Here is a 20,048-nt window from a genome sequence, read left to right as displayed (position 1 = left end):
CCCCCCCCAAGGATGCTTTTCTCTTGGTATTAGAAGGGGGAATGAAGAACATGTAAAGGGGGAGCTTGGAGAAATCACTCTAAATATGAAAGCACAAGTTAAAATGTTTACTTGGTACATTAAGATATAATTGCTGGTTACAAAAGCCAGGTGTTTGGGCACTTCTCAGAGGCTTGAGTGGCTTTGCACAGACTATGTTTGCTGTGGATGCAGGGCAGGTAGAAAGGGATGCTAGATAAGAGCAAACCAAACACACAGTTTTTCAAGGTGTTGCCTGTGATTCTTCTGCAGAAGAGATTCTGTTTAGAGGTTTTGAGAGGGGGAGAGAAGGAGGTTGACCAGAAATGAAGTATTCAGTGCTAGTGCCTCTTTTATCATTGAGATTTCTGTGGTGATCAGGCCCTAAAAGAGGTGATACTGTGCACTCAAAAACTGACTAAAGATTAAACGAATTAAAGTTGTGAACAGTGACCTGTGTTTAAAAGTTGTAGACATGCTAAAAAATACAAGTATCTCTTTACTTGAGCAAGGCACAGGAATGCTCATCTTGATGTCTGCATCTGAAGCTAAAATAATGGAGATCAACCTGTTTTCCCAGTAAACTTCTATTGGTTTGTTTTCTGTGAACTCCAGTGCATTTTGGGGGCTGCAGTTAAGGACTGCGCTATCTGTGTTAGAGAGGTGATGGTCACAGTTAGTGTTGCTGGCTCTTCGAGGAAAAAAGCTAATAGATGTCATGCAACTTGTCTAAAAATGGACAGTGAAGACATCGATTTTGTGCTTCATTTGCTCCAGTGTCATACTGTTTCAGTGCTGCTGTGTGGAGGAGGGGATGAATTAAAGTTACATATATCTGTATTGATCATAAGGCTCATCATAGGAGGCCAGTTTTGTGATTTGCCACTTCAAAGTTCATACAACTTCTGCTACAAAATAAAGCCAGGGAGCTGCATGGTCTTCGGTCTGGGTTTTTGGAGGTTGTGGGGCACTTTTTATTTGTGCTTTCCTCTTCCATCTCAAACCTGGCCTTTATGAACATCTTGAGAAACAGCCAGCAAGGCTTTCAAGCTGCTGCACTTTTTCACTGGAGAATCTAAAATAAAATTCAGTGGTGTAAACAGTTGTAACTGGGAAAATACATCCCTGTCGATGTCTTCAGAAAGAGCTTTTTCTGTGAAACCCTGCTGAAGTGGCATTATGATCACTTTACTGTCACTCTTTCTGGTGCATATATGAGTGGGTTTTAGTGCCTGCAGGAGTGTCAGCCTTTGATTTTTCTGACTCATGGGTATAACTGGACAGAGATCCCTGTGGGTCAGTCTCCTCCATGGCACTCCAGTGTTCTCCAGGTTCTGAACAGCCAAACTCTGGAGTGAGTGCATAAGGATTGCCCAGGGCTGAAAATACTGAGGGATAAGCTTGTGCTCAGAAATAGCACCCTAAGTGAGCTTACTGGTGTCTGTCAAGCACATAGCAGCATCTAGAAGTGCTCTAACAAGTGTTAAGTTTTGTCCTGAACATGCAATTATTTGTATGGGAAGAAGGTTTGGGGAACAAAAAATGCAGATTCTCTTCCCACTGCTGTTAGCTCTATGGTGCTGATAGGACTTCAAGAGCAAGCCCATGCTGCTTTGCTCTTCTTATGACTGAGAAATTGTTCTGGCTTTACAAAGTTCAGCTGTCTGGGGAAATTGCTCAACTCTGCTCTCCTTTCCAAAACTGCAGGAGAAACTATATGTACATCTGAAATTTGTTAGGATTTTGCTCAAAGCACAGGGTCAAGGGGATGATGAAAGAGGTACTGTCTGTGAGCCAGCAGAAACTTTTTCGTCCATACCCCACCATCACTTGCTTGAGTAGCAAATGGAAACAGCCATCTAATAGCTGAGGAAAAAGCCAGGAATGAAGACTAGGCAATGAAGGTTGCTTGCTGCAGCCAAGAATCGTGTTCAGCTGTTGAGACACTGGAGGACTTTCCATGTTCAATGGATGAACAAGCTGTGGTTTCTCTAGGACCTATGGTCCTTCTGGAGCTATGTGCTGGAAAGTGACACCAACATGCCTGGAGGAGGCAACGCTTGAGATAGATAGGTGTCTTCTGGACAAGAGACTGCTGTTTGCCTTTTGCCAGTAGTGTGGGGAGACAGAGCTTCAGTCACAGGAGCTGTTGGTGTAATGCCTTTTCTTGCAAAACCCAGCCAGTGCCAGTCCTTCAAAGACCGTCAGTCAGACCTCAACTCATTAGCTTAAAAATCATATAATTAAAAAAGCTAACGGGGGGCTTCACTCTTGTTTACTGGTGCAGTGGCTTTTGAGGATCTTCCTTGCCAGCTTTGCCTGTAATTCCAAGGTCTAAATACATACTTTTTGAGTAGGGAGTTTGAGGAGTTGGTTACTTTTCTTGTTTTAATGAAGCTAAGGGGAGTTGTGGTTTTGAGGTGTGACCCAAGCCTAAGCAGTCCTTCCAGCCACTGTGGTTAAAATGCAGCAGTTTCCACAGCAGATAGCACAGGATGGGGGGATGCAGCTGCTGTTGTCTCCAGCTGCCTGTTGCTGTCCAGTGTCAAAGGCAGTAGGAGCTGGTGCTGGCTGGCGTGCAGGTAGTCTTTGCAAGCCAGGTTCATGCATGTGCTTCTGTTCCCTAGTGAGGCATCTTAACCACATTACTGAGAGGTGTGGCTGAAGAGAATTAAGTAACTCCTTGATTACAGGAATTTAGGGCTTCTTCAAGGAAAATGTTCCATCTGAGACCTGTGGCACATCACAGGCTGCCAGAACTGCAGGCTGGCTTTGAGACAAGAGAAATGGTGGTGGTGCTTCTGAGCTGAGTAGCTAAAAAACATAGCACTTTTTAATTTGAAGCCAGTTTTAACGTGAACACCCAAAAATGGGGTACGTACCAACTGGTACAGCCTTCCCGTCATGCTTTTGTAGTTTCAGTTGACTAAGGAAAGCAACAATGAACAGAGCTTTGGCAAGCAGGAATCCACGCCTGCCTTTCCTGTGGGCATGGGTGAGCTCACACACTGCCCTAGATAACCAAAAGGCAGCTGTTGTGCTGTGTGTTGGCTTGTGCTAGGGGAGCAGAACTGGCACATGTGGCAGATTCTTCTTGTCCTAAGAAAATATAGTTAAGATTTTCTTTATTTACAGAAGTTGTTTGCTCCTCTCTTGGGAAGCCTATACTAAGAGCTGGAGGGGAAAAAGAGGAAGAAAATAATACTGTTTATTTCAAATAGGTGAATATGTAGCTTTTAAATGTATTTACTTATTTATCTGGCATGTCCGTAAATAGCTTTATAAAACTCCTCAGGGGGAAGTAACAGATGAAACCTTAACCATCTAGAATTGGAGCAGTTGTGTGTTGGAGTGTTTTCCTGTCTCTGCCTACTGTTGTGAGCAAGTGTGATGAATCGCCTACTGTCCACAGATCTCAGTGTTGCTTAGGGACTGGTGTCTTGACTGAAAAGATAGCTGGCCTTCTTTCCTCCAGGTTAGCTGGGCTTTTTTGTAGTTTTATTTAGTAATCACAATATATACCAGGATGTTGAGAATTTCCTACAGTTGGTTGTTGTAACCATCTCTTCAGTATACAGTGTGAATCTTACCTGCATGAAACTGGTGGTCTAGAAAAAACATTGCGTTGATCATTTCAAAAAGATGATAGACTTGAAAATCAGCCAGAGACTGAGACCAGCTCAAGTCATGAGAGCTTGGCAAAACTGCCTGATTTTTCAGCAGAACGTAATGAGTGTTGAACAACATGAACAACATAGCTGGGATCAGTGCTCTGCTGTTAGAGATACAAGGTCCGATGCCAAGAAATGGTGCTTCTAGGCAGTGAAAGATGATGTACACTTAATTTTAAGCACTTCTGCTGGTCTACTGGGGGAGTGGGAGGGGAAATCAACGTTTTCAAAAAGCTGTAATAAATCCTTGTTCAGCAGAAGAAAATCTGGCTGTTGATACAATCTGTGATGTTTCTGGCCAGGGTCTTGGGTCTCTGAGATACGTAAATTGCAATGTTGGAGCTTAGCTGTCCAGATATGTAAGGGGAAAAAAAACACTAAAAAGCACTAACATGAGCCATGTTGAGCTGTAGTAGGGAAAAAACCCCACCACCCAAGGCATAACTAGTATGTTCCTTAAGCAACTTAAACATGGGTGCTGGAAGCTCTGTTTGGGCACCCCAAAAAATAATGCCTTGCAGCATTGTTTGTAATTGCTAACTGCTAATATAAATCTACAAAAGGTCGAAATGGGTCTGAACAGGTTAATCTCTGTATAAGAGATTGGCTGGGATTTATTTATCTTTTTTTAACAGTTGGATTAGGATCTGACATGCTGGGTTAGTCTTTGTCCAACTGCCCTGAAGATCAATGGGATGCTTTAAAAAGGAAGTTAAGAGGCACACCACTATTCACTCTTCACTGCTGGGTGTTGTGTGATTACTGTTAACTACAGCAGATTTAGAAGCAAGGAGTTACTTTCTATGCCTGCTGAGCATCCCATCTAGAAAAGGAGGTGATGATAGCCCACTTACTGCAGGTTATTCAGAAGATCTGCTGTTGTTGAGCAGCTCAGTGGTGTCCTCATGGGCACTGCATGGCTCAAAGGCAGTAATCAGAAGGGTCAAGCACCAACAGCTTCTACAGAGTCCAGTCTGAATTTAAGTGCATGTCTGAAGATGAAATTCTTGATGTGTCTGTCCTCCTACTGTGTGATCAGTGTTATTAGTGACAGGACAAGGGGGAAATGGCTTTAGGCTGAAAGAGGGTAGATTTAAATATTAGGCAGAAGTTCTTTCCTGTGAGGGTGGTGAGATGTTGGCACAGGTTGTCCAAAGAAGCTGTGGCTGCCCCATCCCTGGCAGTGTTGGATGGGGTTTTGAAGCAACCTGGTTTAGTGGAAGGTGTCTCTGCCTGTGGCAGGGGGTTGGAACTAGATGATCTTTAAGGTACCTTCCAACCCAAACCAGTCTGTGATTCTCTAGGCAAAAGTGGCAATTTCTCTAGAGAAAAGGATTGTCATGTTTAGCAACAGTATTGGGATGAGGTGGGTGAAGCAGAGGCTTGGATGGGGAAAGCCCATGGGCTTGAAGATTGCCAGAACAGGATGGGTTGTGACACAAACTGAAGTGGGGAACTGTGGCAATTCAGCATCTAAAATGTAATTTTGTCCTTTTTTTTTTTTTTTTTTTTTTTAAAGGATAACATTCAAGAGGCACTCTCAGCTGCTCAGACAGAAACACACTTGGAAATGGAAGCAGCAGTCTGGACCACAGGATGTGTTTCAGAAGGGTGGCCTGCAGGGCATGAGGAGCTCTCCATTTGACGAAAGCTGGGTAAATTCTTCAAAAAGGTTGATGGTGGTACAGACCTTTGGCAGGCTACTTCCCAGCTCTCAAACACAGGTAACTTTTGTTCATTCTTTCATTCTTCAAAGATCAATGCAAACCTTTATTTTCTATAAATAATTTAATAAATACTTTTGTTTTACAATGATACAACAAATAACAAATTCATAGCAAACGAGTCACAAAGAATTTAGGATCAGTATACTTTAATAAGGTATCAGTGTCAAAATACATTTCTTTATCAAGTTAAAGTTCCCATACAGTTATAATATTGTCAATAAGAATTCAGCAATATAGATTATGAAATAATTATGATAAAAAGTATGATTAATATTAAGACATGTAATATTTTTTCAGAGTGTTTTAGTAAACTGTTAGGGTATAACATTTTTAATGCTGAAACTACACAAATAAGAAACAGAAGAGCAGTATTCAAGTGTCTTTAATGCTTGAAGCCTTTAACTCCTTGCCCCTACAACTTTGTCAAAGCTGGCTTGCCAATTTTAATCAGATTTTGATGCCTACAATATATTTTTCCACATGGTAATAACTTCACTTTAAGAGCAGATCATTTTTGGTAATAAACTCTCAAAACATTGCCTACAATAGGGACTATCATATTTTTTTACATTATGTACCAATAACAAAAAGATCTTAAGCTTTTCTAAAGTATGTGTGATTAAGACTTGCTTAACACAGCAAACTCTGAAGTGCTCTATGAACCCGAGGCTCCCTCTCTGCAAGTGTCAGTGCATGGATATAAAGCAATTTTATAAAACAGGCTTCAGCGCTATCAGAAGTCTCAAAAGAATATATCTTTTTTCTAAGTTTCTAGGCCAGATTTTTACCTCTTGTACATTGCCACTGTTCCATTTTCTTCAATGAAGCTACAATGATTTATACCAGTGGAGGAAACAAGATGGTATATACCAACATATATTTAGGTCTGTACGTATTTTGAAGTCGGAACTGCTCACCTGCCTTCTACTACTTCAGTATTTTTACTGTTTAAATATATTGTAATTCAAACTTTAAAATTCCTTTGCTTTTGAATGCATTTATTTTTCAAATACGTGCATAACAACAAATGATAGTTGGAAAGGAGCTCTGAAATGTCTGGATACTTTTAAATGACATTTTAGCTACTGATTAATGTAAGACAAGTAAAAATGATACAGACCTGCCTGCCAGCTGTTCGTCTCACTATACAATCCTTAATTCATTTTGTCTACTTATAACTGAGTTAGCCTAATAGCCTGGGAAATATTACTTAGTTTTAATGATCCAATACTGCAATTATATTGCTAGCTAGCATATAATATGGTAAAAGGGTAACATTAATCAGAGGTGTTAGTACTGGCCGCTGGTCAGATTCCTGAAATATCAGCAACACCATAACAAGTACTACTAGTTTTATCAGAAATAGCTCTTCAAGTGTCCTACATACAGCAAAAGTACCAAGAGATGATCATCAACTGACCCAGAGAGAAATTAAAAACAAAAGGAAACAACAAAGAACAAAATAAAAACCCAAACCCCAAACAAGTGAAATCACAGGTCTAAATCCTCCACTGGGGTAAAGCTGTAGGACTCCCTTGGCTGTAGAGCTAAGCCAGCTTAAGGCAGCTGAGGATGTGGCTTGCTTCTGAGGAAAAAAAAAAAGCTCACAACGTGCAACTTTCACAGATACCCACAAACATTGCAGTTCACCATTCACATTTCTCTCAACAAAATGTATAAAAATGAAAGGAAGGGGGAGGAAGCGGAAGGCTGGGATTTTTCCTTAGTATGCTTTCCCAAAAGTTATTAAAAGTTACAATACGATAAATGCTGGAAAACAGAAGGACTCCAAAGACTTCAATTTGGCAGATCAACAAAAAGCTGTGATTGGAGATCAAATTTGTTTCATTCATCTTTGGCAATATAAAGAAATCTTTGCACTACTGTAGCCAAAGTATATCACAGGATGAGGCATTTATATCACAGCTTTTTATTAGCATGAAATTTGAAGAAAATTTCAGCATATAAATTACAGGTAATGAGATAAGGGGAGGATAATCAAACTCTCTAAACAACACTTTAATTGCAATAGAGAAAAGACAGTAGATGTATTTCTTTAATATGAATAATAAAGTGAGTAACTTCAAAAGGCCACTATTTGGTAATGTGGACAAGGTTCAATATCTAAGTAAAATCCTGTAAAAGTGTATTTGTATTAGAAATTGTCTACTTGTAAAAATAAATTTAAAAACTGAAGCTGTTTTGAACAGTATAGGCCACAGAATATTGCGGGATCACTCAGGTTGCCTGGTCCAGCGCTCTGAGCAGGTCACTGCCCTGCAGAAGTGTAGAGCTGCCCAAAACAGGGACGTTCACCTCACAGTCATATCTTGTCAACTCAGGCAACAAGTAGGGTTCAAAAGAAGGCCCCAGCAAACGACTGGCCATACCTGGAAGAGATTAGTGAAGTCAGTCATGGTGCTGAGACCAGAGAACAGACTTGTTCCTCTCATCCTTCTTCTGTTTATACCAGTTCTTATTTCATTTCGTGTTTGTATCAGTATGCCTCAAACCACCAGCAGTTACAGGTTTCAGAGCAAACCTATGCATGGCTCTGCCACAAACTGTTGCAAGCATGTCACATGGACACATGCAGTTTTTCACTTCTACCCCCAATTACATTGCTCTGAGAAAAATTATCTTGGCGCCGATGAGGAAAGCTGTGGTAAAGACAGTTTATAAATAGACACCCACTCCCCTTATACGTTAAAAGGGACATATATATATGTACTGTTTAATTACTTATTTTAACTTTTAGAAGGCTGTTAAGATTGTAACCTACAAAACTCTCGTATCAATGCTTCAGTGAAGTTGTTTAGTACAACTTAATTCTATCACAAGACAGGAGTACAAACGGAGGATGACTCAACCTCCAAGGTAAAAAGGTATTATGTTTAATTGAAATGAAGGGCAAAAATGTTTTTTTTTTCCTCATATGTTACAAATATAATCATTAAAGTTTCATGCTAAACAACAGAACTGATTGTTCATGCTATGAAGCAATACATACTTGGTTCTTAGTTTGTCAGCCTCCTCCATAATTTTTTAAGTGTATTTTTGCCATGAAATCAGTATTGGAACTAAGTACCAATATTTTCCAATTTCTATGTTTGACAGCTCTTACCTGACGCTTTATGAGCTGGCTGGACAGCATAGTCCTGAGAATGGGAATTGTAAAACGGAGGGGGAAAGGCTCCTGCTTTCAAATTCTCAGCGGGACTGCCACAGGTTGGTTGCTGCTGCTGCTGCTGTTGTTGCTGCTGCTGTACTTGATTCATTGGTTGGCTCGGGCCTCTCAAATTACAGACAAATTCATCTGATTTACACACAAGGGGGAGGGGGGAGGAGGAAGTTAAATTAAGCCAGTGTAATAATTAATAGATAATACTAATTCAGAGCAAAACAATCCTTGCTGTGATGGTCACATGGTGTGGGCATACCTACATTTTATCACAAAGGAAGTCCAGAAACAGCACTAGCTGTACAAGCAATAGACCTACTATACAAAATATGCTTGTATAAGTAAACACAATGTTGTAGAGAGAAGGTATCAGTTCTAGCTCTGAGATGTTTGAACCTCAGATCAGCACAAAGTAAATCCATTTCCATTAAGCTGATTCCTGTCACCTCTAAAGCAAGGATGTGAACATACATGAAGCCATCTGTTTTTTATCTGGTATTCATCAAATGTAACTTAAATTTTCAGCTCTTAGCGATACAAGGTGATCTTTAATTTTAGTATAATATTTACAGAGCTTATTTACATTTTCTTTTGAAAGAGTTTATGTTCCTATTCAACCATCTTAAAATTGTATTTCAATACTTAATGTTGCAAAACCACTTTCTTTTCTCTTACCAGTAAGAACACTTGCGCTGAGAGATTTCTTTTCTGTAACCAAGGAACAGTTTTCCCCTTTGAGAAATTTCATTCTCTTCCACATTAGGTGAGATGAATTAATGACAGATGGATCTCCCTAGAATGTGAAGAAAAGCAAACCAAATAACTAACACTGATGACTATGGTGAGTCCAAAGTTGTGAAAGGGATGTATTTCTTATTACCCCACTCAGCTGTTGTAACGCTTGTTCTTCATAATCCAGTTGCCGCTTCAATTTCAAACTGTTAGCCAGAGCAATTCTTGCTGGGTTTACATCTATGCCTCGTTGCCCAAAAGCATCCAAAGGCCTGTGGAGAAGATCTCTGGGTGAGTGAGCAGCAAGGCAAATCTACATCTTGTTAATTTCTACAAATTCTTTCATTTAAAGACATTTAAGGTATCTCTGACACGTCAGTGGACAGACCTTACATGCCAAATGTTTTTATTTCCTTTTGTTAGTCATCCTACAAGCTTTGGAAACTTCTCGCTCTTGGGATGAAGGACTAATGAAAATCTAGCATAAACAGCCTGTAGGGATCTCCAGGCAGACACAAAGATGCTGTGGAAAAGAAAGTCATGTGATTTTTAAGGCTAGGATTTTGAAAGCCACACGATTTTTAACGCTAGGATTTTGAAAGCCACACTTGTCCCCTTGCTTTACATATTAAATATGAACACACAGGTTGCTGTTTGGGGACAAACCATTTCTTTACAGATGCATATTCAGAAACTGGTATTTCTGCCAGCAAGAAATCCAGAAAGCAAACTGCAGGCAAACTGCACAGCTTCATGTTTTACAATGATGACTGCCATTTTTATGTACTTCCTGCATGTTTCAACACTGAAGACCCAAGAGCTACTGAGAAACTACTAGCTATCATAGGAAGCTTCTAGGACTGTGGCCTCTGATCTACATCTCATCACATAATGTTCATGTGCGTAAGAAGGTGAGGAAGGGCTGTAGAAAAAAAACCCTGTAATTTTAAATCATAGTTGTAGCATTTACATATACCAGCAATAAATGTACTGTCATCTCTCCCTCTCCCCTATTTTTCTGTGCAAAAAAATATATGCAAGGTAAGAAAGTACGCATGAGCCCCAGCTTACTGCTGGACCAATAAAGTCTTTTCAGTATCTCTCTTAAACTGCATAAAGTCAAGGAGGTTGTGCAAAATTACTGGGATAATGTTTACCTGCCCAGCAGAAAACTGATTTGTGTGTTCTTACAAATTTAGCCTACTGACTACTACAGGGAGAGCACCACACTAACTTCCCCAAAGGCAGAATCTGATGCCTAGCAAAATAACTTATTCCAGCTGAGTTGAGAAAAAGAATTAGTCAAGATTATGATCCCTCTCATCCCCCTAAAACTTTTCTTAGTAAAATAAATAGATATACCACAAAAACTCTTACCTTTTTTTATATATGGGCATGTTCAGAGAATGTATTGGTGGCCCTGAGGGGGAACTTGACAGGGATCCTGAGTATTTATCCATGAGTCTCCATTTAGCAGGGACGTATTCTAACGGGGGATCAGGTGGCCACTGTGTGTTTGGTCTTCCTCCCATCGAAGACAAGGGAGTGCTGGCTTGGTCATGGTATGGTGGCAGTGATGACCTGCTCATATTGTTGAAGAACACAGATGACAGGGACCCACGACCAGGATTCATTTTTTTACTTGATAGCTGTGGACAGTATTTCTCTGGGAGAAACTGATTCTGTGAAGCAGAAGCAAGGGGTTGGAAGATGGTACTCATGCTACTTAGACTCTGCTGGGTATTTTGTGCACTTTCAGAGAGAGGACGTTCGTCCTGGCAGATTGGACTGAGCTGGAAATCTTCTCCATCCATAGGAATGTAGGGAGCCAAGGTTTCAAGGTCCAGTTCATTGAAGTCAGTCTGCACAAAAATACAGGAAGTTCATAAAAACTCTAAAAGGTTATAGTAGTTGAGGCAGTTAGTGTGATGAGGAATACAAGTAGACGTGAAGCAGAAAAATCACTGTATGCCAAATTCACCTCGCAAAACTGGCCAGCTCCTCTTTGAAGGTGTCTTATTTCTATGACTATCATACATGTTCATCATGGCATCAGTAGCGAAGACAACAACCTGAAGAAAAACCCCTGCCAGGTAGGCAGTATTTGCTAAAGCAGCTTGCATGGAGCCTGCAACATCAGTGTGATCTGAAGTAGATCTTACGTTTCAGTACGTTTTGAGTAATTTGTCTGCCAAGACTCTACAACACGTAGTGTGTTGTTCAACCTCAGTCTTTTTCATGCTAAAATAGAACTTCCTCATAATCCAGCTATATGAAAAAATGCATCTAAAAATTGCAAATGTTTCAAAAAAATGCAGTTAGAAGGGCACTATTGCACTTAAATATATATATATACATATATTCATATATTCTACACCCCCTTGGAGAACTGGTTGTATTTAAATGTATTTCTCTTGGCTGAATATATTTCTCTTTGACCAGAGCTGAACAGAAAGGGAAATCAATATTGGCCCACCAGTCCACTCATGACAGAGGCATTTCTCTAACACTCATTTTTCCCACCAAAGCTGCTGATGTGGTGGGACACACCTGAGCAAGCAGATGCTGAACCTGACAAAACTGAAGCTTACACATGTCAAGTCTTTCATCCAGTTTAATCCTGAGCCACATTTTTCTCCTATCATGTGTCTCACTCTTTCTATTATAGAAACAGCTAACATCCAGACTTAGATGAAATTTCTTCAAGACATGGACTACAGCCTACCTAAGTCTGCAAATTGCACTGACAAATCCAGGCACCTTATTTGGGCCACAGTACCCCAAACTTTCCTTAGCATTAATAGGAGAAGAGTGTAAGGTCTGAGATGCCAGCCAGCAATGCCTGTTCCTTTCTCTTAATTATAAAAAAGTATAAGCTCTTAACAAAGGCATTTCAATTAAGCTCACTTACTTATTACACATAAAATGTTATAATAGTGGATTTATTTGTAGAGGGAATTTCCACACTTACACCCTGATTAGAATACAAGAGATGAAGACCATATCATCTTATTTTACATGCAAGAAATTGTCACATCTCTCAGAAATCTTCCAAGAGGTAAACCAAGAATAATACATCCAAAATGACAGTTTGCATTTTGTAGTTAGAGGAGATACATGCTATGGCGGGACATTCCTTTCTCATTTTAATGTTTTGCAAGAATTAGTTTATTTATATTTAGTTCTAGAAAGGATGTTTACTTGCTAGTCATTAGGCTAGGTTAAAAAAAAATGGTTGCTGCTTGTTTTCCTTATCCGGTCTACAGAAGCTTCCAGATTCTTAAAGCTCTTTGCTGATTGTTTTTGCTTCTTATCAGTGCCACCACAGTAACACCCTAAAGTACTTGATTCAGAGTTAGGGATAGAAATTTACATGCCAGCTTTTGAAAGTGCATGTTTTTGTTAGTGTAGTGCATCAAAGCTTTGGTGTATATGTGCAAATGCAGTTCATGTGTTACGTCATTGTATCTATCTGCACATAGAGCCTGCATCTGCCCCACCTACTATCAGAGGACTGATTTTTATGGCTTTTGGAGGAGACACCAGTTCCTTACCTGTGAGGTGCACTGACTTTTTGATTCTGTGTCCATGGCAAAAAGTTTTTCAATCACCTCAATCTTAAGATCTTCATCCACAGAACTGTAATAATCTCCTGGGCTGCTTGGCTGCACAGAAATAAGAATTTACTATAAGAGGCAAGACAACCATAGTATTGGCTTAGCATCATGCTGTTTATACTGTACTGCTCAGTAACAGATCTTCCCATGAAAAGCAAATGGCTAGACTGCGTATATACACATGTCCTCAGAACCCAAAACTGTCTGCTTCTATTATATGCTTTTCTCCGAAACAAGATTACTAATTACTACAAAACATAGACACCCAATACAGGAACCTAGTTGCTGTCTTAGTTTAAATGTTGGATTTGTGTTTTTTTCTTTGGGTGGGGGTGGGGGCAGGGTTGGCAGCTCAGACCAGAAACATGGAATGTACACTATTAAATGCTTTTGTTGAGAAGGGAGATGTTCAGCAACACCTCAATGCCTTTTTCATGATTGGACATCTTCTAGTAAAGGCCAGCTAACAGTGGCTCAAGCTCTTGGGAACAATGCCCTGAAAAAACATTCACTCTTTCAGTGGGGAACACCATGGAGCTGCTCTCAAAAGCCCAAGTTGTGTAAGCTTTCTAAAGACTATACCTTCTAGTTAACAAACAGAAAGACGATGGGTCTGGGACTGTGTTACTAGCAACAACACTATTCTACATTGGCTTTTTGTTTAAGGCTAACTCATGAAAGGTGGTAGCATGTTCTTCTACTTGTCTTATAGGTTATAGTAATTACTGAGGGACAGCTGGGAGATGAGGATTGAAATGTAAAGGCAGGATATAGTTCCCATTTGATGTTTTTGCTGTTGATGCTTAAGATATATGCAGTAAAGGAGGGTTACAGATACTACACACTAGTCCTTGTTAATAAGCAATGAGACAGGACTGCTAACATGAAAACATCATCTAACTATATTGATGGGGCTTACACACAAAACATAACATGCATTTATTTTTAAAGCTCCTCTTACCGTGGAACAGCTACTGTTGCTGCTTGCACCTGGAGTACTGCTGCCAGGTGCAATCTGAGGCATTGTAAAGGACAGTATCGTCAGTGTTTCACCTTGAGCAGCGTGGCTTTTCACTTCCACTGGCCATGCTTTGTTTGGTGTCAATACAGCAGTGGGGAAGGCAGGGGCTTCCTCAAATTTCTGTGTCCCTGGATAGAGTTTTAACAATATTAACGAATGCTTTAAGCTTGTCTGTGTTATGATATAATTGCAGCTATTCATTGAAAGTAAACACTGCCTCCTAGTTGCCATGACAGTAAGTTGGCATAGACTTAATGCATGTTGTTTAGTCAGCAAGAAAGCCTGAATCTACTCTCATTCACAGAAATTTTCCACTGCTGTGAGCATGTGGGCTCTTATAGACACTACTCCCAATTTGTGCACACAGCAAACAGACCTTGTCTATTATAAAGTTTCTATAAATGTAGGCTCACACATGGTTCTTTGTTGCACAAAAATCATTTATACAAATACTAACCAAAATCCAGGGAAATAATGGCATCGCCGGGGGTTGGTGCCAGCTGAGCAAGTTCCTCTGGTTCCTCCTTTAGCTTAGTAAACAAGAAGTCACTCTTCTCTGTCGTGGGGATGCCGCTCTCGTAGGCGGTGCTCATGGTCAGCAGGTGAGGCTTGAAGAGCGATTCCGTTTGGTCCATGGAGAACACAACATCGTTCTTCTCAATTTCACTGACAAGAAAATAGGTTTTAGGCATTTTGCACTCAAAAAGATATGAGTAATGTAGGCAGCACAAACTCTCTAAAGCTGGGGCTCGTACAAGCGTTTTGGCCTCTCTGGGTGGCATGGCAGGCTCTCAGCAGGCGAGGCACAGTTCCAGCGTTGCTGAGCACCACCATCTCGGATGACGCAGAGACTATGGTCAGTAGTTCTGTGGGAATACTCAGGGCTTTGTTGCTCTGCTTTTTAAAGGGATGTAGTAGAGGCTATAATGACCCAGACTATCACTCAAATAAGTATTTCCTATTTTGGCCCCATCTAGGACCAAAAATACTTGAGTTTGGCAAGAGAGAGGCAAAACTCCTGATTGGTCCTGATTTTTGAGGCAGTAAACAGTTTCTCCTAGCAACATCAGATGCAATTACTACTTAATTTTATCTTCTCTGACACAGCATTAGAAAACCAAAACACATTAGCAGTTGTGTTACACAACACAATCTTCAGTGCAGGCTTTATACTTTTATATCAGCGCACTGCAGAAGAGAAGGGCTGTGGTGTATTTCAACAGTGTGTATGGGAACAGGCATGCCACATTTTTCATTGATGTCTAACATCAGTAAACAAGGCTGAACCAACATGACTAAACTGATTTCAGAATAACAATGCTGAATAAACAGACCCTTCAAGAGTTCTCCTGATTATTGCATTTCTTCCAGCACATGATTCCATACGTAGTTTTTCTGGCCTGTGCATCTTACCTCAGCACATAGTTGACACAAACGATACACTGAGGCTGTAGGTTGCGTGTATTGTAAATCACTGTTCCTTGAGTCTCCAGCCATACGTATCCACCATGCTTGGCAAGCATACGGTACTGGCCTGTCACTACTTGACCTTTTGTACACACTGAGAAAAGGAAGCAGAGAGAGATATGTAACTCAGCAGGACAGGAACACCCAATAAATAACACTTGTTTTAAATAAACCCACTCCTGAGTTTTAACTATGCAAAAATGCACTATGTCAAGGATGCTTAACTTTGGGAAAGTTCAGCCATCTTGAATACGAAAGGGGCTGTTCATCTGAGGTTTCCACTCAAGGCTGGAAATTTGAGTTCTGGCATTTGAATTCTTGAGATAGATAGCCTGAGTATTCAGATCAGAGCGTGGGATTTAAAAATCTAAGATAAGATCCCAACTGCCCCCAGAATAATGCCTGCTGACTGCATGTTTCCTGAGCGTCCCTGTTCTAGAAGTGCCTCAGTTTGGACTCCCAAGTTGGTCTGTAGAAAAGTGAATTTATTTAGAAAACTATGTAATACTTCCTTTTTTAGGTGGTGGATAACCCAAAGTGTCAGATGATTTAAAAGCTATACTCACAAAAAAAAAACCCCAAACCCAAAACTCTTATGGTTTAAATCTATACCTTCCTCTTTTTATACCTTAAAGCTAAGAAATGGAGATATCAACATCACAAATAAGGTGGAGGTGTCACTAGCACAGCATTGGTCTTAAGAGGCTGAGAAAGTACTATCACTCTTAAAAAAAGTATCAAAATTAAGAATGGTAAATGGGACAGTGTTGCTTAGGATGATAAAAAGCTGAATTACTGTATTTCTCTGTTTGATCTGTGTCATTCCTCTGCAATAGCTTGAAATTAGCAGCCTAGAAGAAACCAAGAGCCATGTGGCAAATCAAATGAAGTTTAACTTGAAATGTTTTTTTGAACTGGCCTGTATTTCTCAAGCAATAAACTGATAATGGTATAACGTGGGTTTAAAGCTTCATCTAGATGCTTGAAAGGTGAAATCCCACCTCCTTCCAATATTTTGTAATATTTGAAGACACTGAACTTTCAGTGTGGAGCTTTGGAATTCCAAGATGTAAAGTTTTATGACTGTGGTAATTTGTCAGTTGAGGAAAAGTACTGCTGATCAATGGCAATAAAATCAGGGCTGGAATATGCAAGCAGTACTCGTACTAAGAAGAATTTGTATTTGTAAGCAGAGGTAGCTGCATTGAGTAGCAAAAGTGGGAACTGGCTCAACTAAACCTTTGATTGCATTGGCAATCTTTCCTTTTAAACACATTTGACACCATCAAACTAATGCCCTAAAAATAATGCAGTTTAATTCGGTAGGGCTGAAAGCTCAATTCTACAGTCTTTGTACAGAAAAGCTCCCTGTGAATTTGGCCTTTAAGAGAAACTATTTATTGTCAGTCTCTCCTACATTGCCACCATACAAATGTACAAATCCAGGCCCATGAAATACAACTGTTTTGCAGATAATTGTTGCTGTGTTTATCCTTCTATCTCTGAAGTTTGTTTTCTTCCTAGGAGTATTTAATCGTCCATCATTTAATTTATTTAGAACAAAGTAGAACATTACTTTTATTGATTAAATACTTCTGGTGGAACAAAATCAAAAGGCTTTCATTTCAAAGTGTTTTAGTGACTGGACTGTTCTGCTCTGCTTGTGAAACATAATTACACTGCTTCCTAATCATCAGCTCATCAATAAGAGTCACAGTGTAGGTGCCTGTTACATTACAAAGAAGCTTTTTACTGCTTTAATCTTTTTTATTATTGTTATTCAAAGCATGTCATGTTCTGATATAATAAAGTACAGCAGAATCTCTCTGTGGGGTAATCTCATAAATTACTAATATGCTCGTAACTGCTGACTTTGTTATCAATGCTGCATTTAAGGTTCTGCCTTCAGAGTGAACTTCTCACTTTTCTCTTGGTTTTTTTTAATCATACGTTGTCTGTATCTTTACAGAACTAGTTACATCCCAGTGAAATAGGCTCCAGTTATATTCCTTATCTTTGGGTGGAAAAAGGGGGAAGGCAGAGATGACTTTAATTGAAAACAAAATTTGTTTTTCAATTGCTGAGAGACACGTGTGAAATATGATTCACTTGGAAGGCTTGGCAAACTTCTGCTAAGTGCTACCAAGTGGCAAGTCCAGATGGTGACATTCAGCTCCCCGCAGGCCAACAGCAAAATTCCCATTGGCTTTAATGGCAACAAGACCACTCTTAAATGGAAGTGATTATAGATTATTAATTGTTGAATTGGAAAAAATAGCTCTACAGTCAATCTTTTGTGTTTATTTATGTAACAAGACAGAGATTTTCATCTTGCTTGCATAACGTGAAAAACTGAGTATGCTTTATACTGCCAAATGCACTCTAGTCTTCCCATTTGATGGTGACTAATTAAGACTCTTGTACTCTATATGCAACCATACTTCCAACCAAGAACACAAATGTTATTGTTGCTTGCTTGAATGTGAGGTTGTTATTTCACCTCAAGAAAAAAACCCAACCCTACAGTATAGTAAAACTGCAATAAACATGATTTATCACTAAATTAGAAGGAAGGAAAGGGAAGGAGTTCTGCTTCTAACCAAGGGACTCATTTGAGGTTTTCCTCCCTCCCTCTTTTCAAACTTCAGTCTCCTCCCTCTATTTCCTATGCATTTTTACAACACTAGGTGGTTGGCACTGTCAGAATTGATGACTGCGTTACTGAATTAATATATACTCTACACATAGCATATTTCTAATAAAAATTATTATTTAATAAATACAAGTGTGCTGAACATGAATTTTGAGATGGCTATTTCCATGTATAAATGGCCATGGTTAGGAAGAACTAGGAAGTTCTCTATAAGCTATATACCTGCTTGGTTACCCTGGTTACAACCTCTCAACAGCACACATTACGAAACCTAGGGATTTCTTATTTGGAGGGCTTATGTGTGTTTTCTCAAGTCACAGCTTGCTGTCACTTTGCCTTTGTGGTTGTTCTCTGAGTTGGTAAGAAGCCTGACTGTCCCAGAAGACATGGAAAGTATTTATCTTAGAATTAAAAATATGCTGTCTCTGTTGTCAGCAACAGCATTTATCACAGCACAGACTTTGGTCCTGTGCTTCCAACAGTAAAGATTCTGTGCTATCATAAACACTGTGGCACAGTTTGATCCTAAGTATTTATAACCTGTGCAGTTCACAGTGCCCTGAGCATTTTTGCTGGTATAACTTACCCCTCTAGATTTTCCCTTGCTTTCATTCTGCTTCTCAATCAGTCCTCATGCTCAACAGCAAAACCTTGTAGGACATGGCTCTTTTCAGTAGGCACAAATGGCATATAGACACATGAGGTGAATTGAATGCTAGAGTGAGGAGCAACCTCAGTCAATGCCTGGTCAAGATGAGTACTAGTAAGTCTCCAGAAATCTTTACATGGACAAGTCCCAACTCAGCGGTCCCACTTCATTAACTACATAGAGACCTTCATGGTTATCCCTTTCTCCTGATACCAGAGATTAGCAGCTCTTATTTCATTCCTTCCCTGGCATTATCCCATTCTTAGAAATGCAACTCAACAGTACAGCACACCCCCTGAGTTCTCAGGATGACCCTAGATAGCCCAGCACAGGATACAGACATGGATACAAACGAACATCGCTAATTCCTTTTCCCTGTTAAAAACACAAACACATTACCTAAGAAACCAATTTAACAAATACATTCCCAGACAACTCTCTGCAAGTATGGTTTGATTTCTTTTTTTCTTTTAGTCAGCTCTGGAAACAGGATGATTCATACCAACACTGTTTTATAGCACACAACTTTAATCACTGCCAAACGTTCTTCCAAGCAACATTTCAACTCAACGCTGTCCTGAATCCTTGCCATTGGAGTTAATGCACATTCCCTTTCCCCCTAAAGGTCAGACAGTTATTCTTTGCTGCTACTTTTCTCTGGGAAATACAGAAAGTATTTCTGCAAGTCTATTTGGTGGATAATTCCGTACAGATGTAATCTAAGTTATGGGCTTTTTCCTGAGGACAGAGACCTTGATCATAGTACCAAGAAGATGTTTTTTTTTTAGCATGTAGACTCCAGTCTAGGAACTTTGCTTTGTTTTTATCAAAAAGCAGCAGCAAACATTTTAGTAATCTGTTGCTGAGAACTCTTCCATACAGTAATTACTCAATAGCTGAAAGGGCCAAGGGTGGGAAAATATCACTTGTACATTAGCACACCATGCTGTCTCCAGCCATAGCACCAACACTAAGGACAGAGACTGAAGATTAAATAATTTAAAAAAATTTTATGTGAGACAGACACACTGTGTGACCTGCCGAAAAGAGGGAGCAGAACTTGGATCTGATCTCTGCTCCCATAATAATTCAGGTACTTTACATTAAAACCAGTTAAAACTGGCAGTTCACATAGGCATAAGAAAAACAAGAAGCAGCTGTTCCTGGCAATATATATTATTTGTATAATGAATATCTCTTTTAGAAAGTCTCTTTGCACATCTGTTTTGGGTGGGGAGGACAGTTATTATTTGGTAGCAGAAGAAAGACATTCAGAATCACACTGCAATAAGCTCTTCCTATTACCCTTTAC

At 39.7% G+C, this 20,048-nt stretch overlaps 1 protein-coding gene across 1 annotated transcript in view; it reads right to left on the bottom strand.

Annotated features, from left to right (window-relative positions):
- Positions 1 to 7,344: 7,344 nt before the first annotated feature.
- Positions 7,345 to 20,048, bottom strand: part of EPAS1 (endothelial PAS domain protein 1) — a 33,054-nt gene continuing 20,350 nt past the window's right edge. The window contains exons 7-15 of the mRNA XM_010022167.1: positions 15,381 to 15,528; positions 14,425 to 14,633; positions 13,908 to 14,095; positions 12,884 to 12,994; positions 10,707 to 11,191; positions 9,478 to 9,601; positions 9,273 to 9,390; positions 8,541 to 8,732; positions 7,345 to 7,806 (exon numbers count right to left, since the gene is read on the bottom strand). Of these exons, the coding sequence (XP_010020469.1) occupies positions 7,655 to 7,806; positions 8,541 to 8,732; positions 9,273 to 9,390; positions 9,478 to 9,601; positions 10,707 to 11,191; positions 12,884 to 12,994; positions 13,908 to 14,095; positions 14,425 to 14,633; positions 15,381 to 15,528 (1,727 nt within the window). The 3' untranslated portion in view covers positions 7,345 to 7,654. The remainder of the gene's footprint in view (positions 7,807 to 8,540; positions 8,733 to 9,272; positions 9,391 to 9,477; positions 9,602 to 10,706; positions 11,192 to 12,883; positions 12,995 to 13,907; positions 14,096 to 14,424; positions 14,634 to 15,380; positions 15,529 to 20,048) is intronic.

The sequence above is a fragment of the Nestor notabilis genome, unplaced genomic scaffold (assembly GCF_000696875.1).
Source record: "Nestor notabilis isolate BGI_N333 unplaced genomic scaffold, ASM69687v1 scaffold2759, whole genome shotgun sequence".
In the NCBI taxonomy this organism is placed as follows: Eukaryota; Metazoa; Chordata; class Aves; order Psittaciformes; family Psittacidae; genus Nestor; species Nestor notabilis.
Note: the sequence above shows the minus strand (reverse complement) of the source record. Positions and strands in the feature narration are given on the sequence as shown.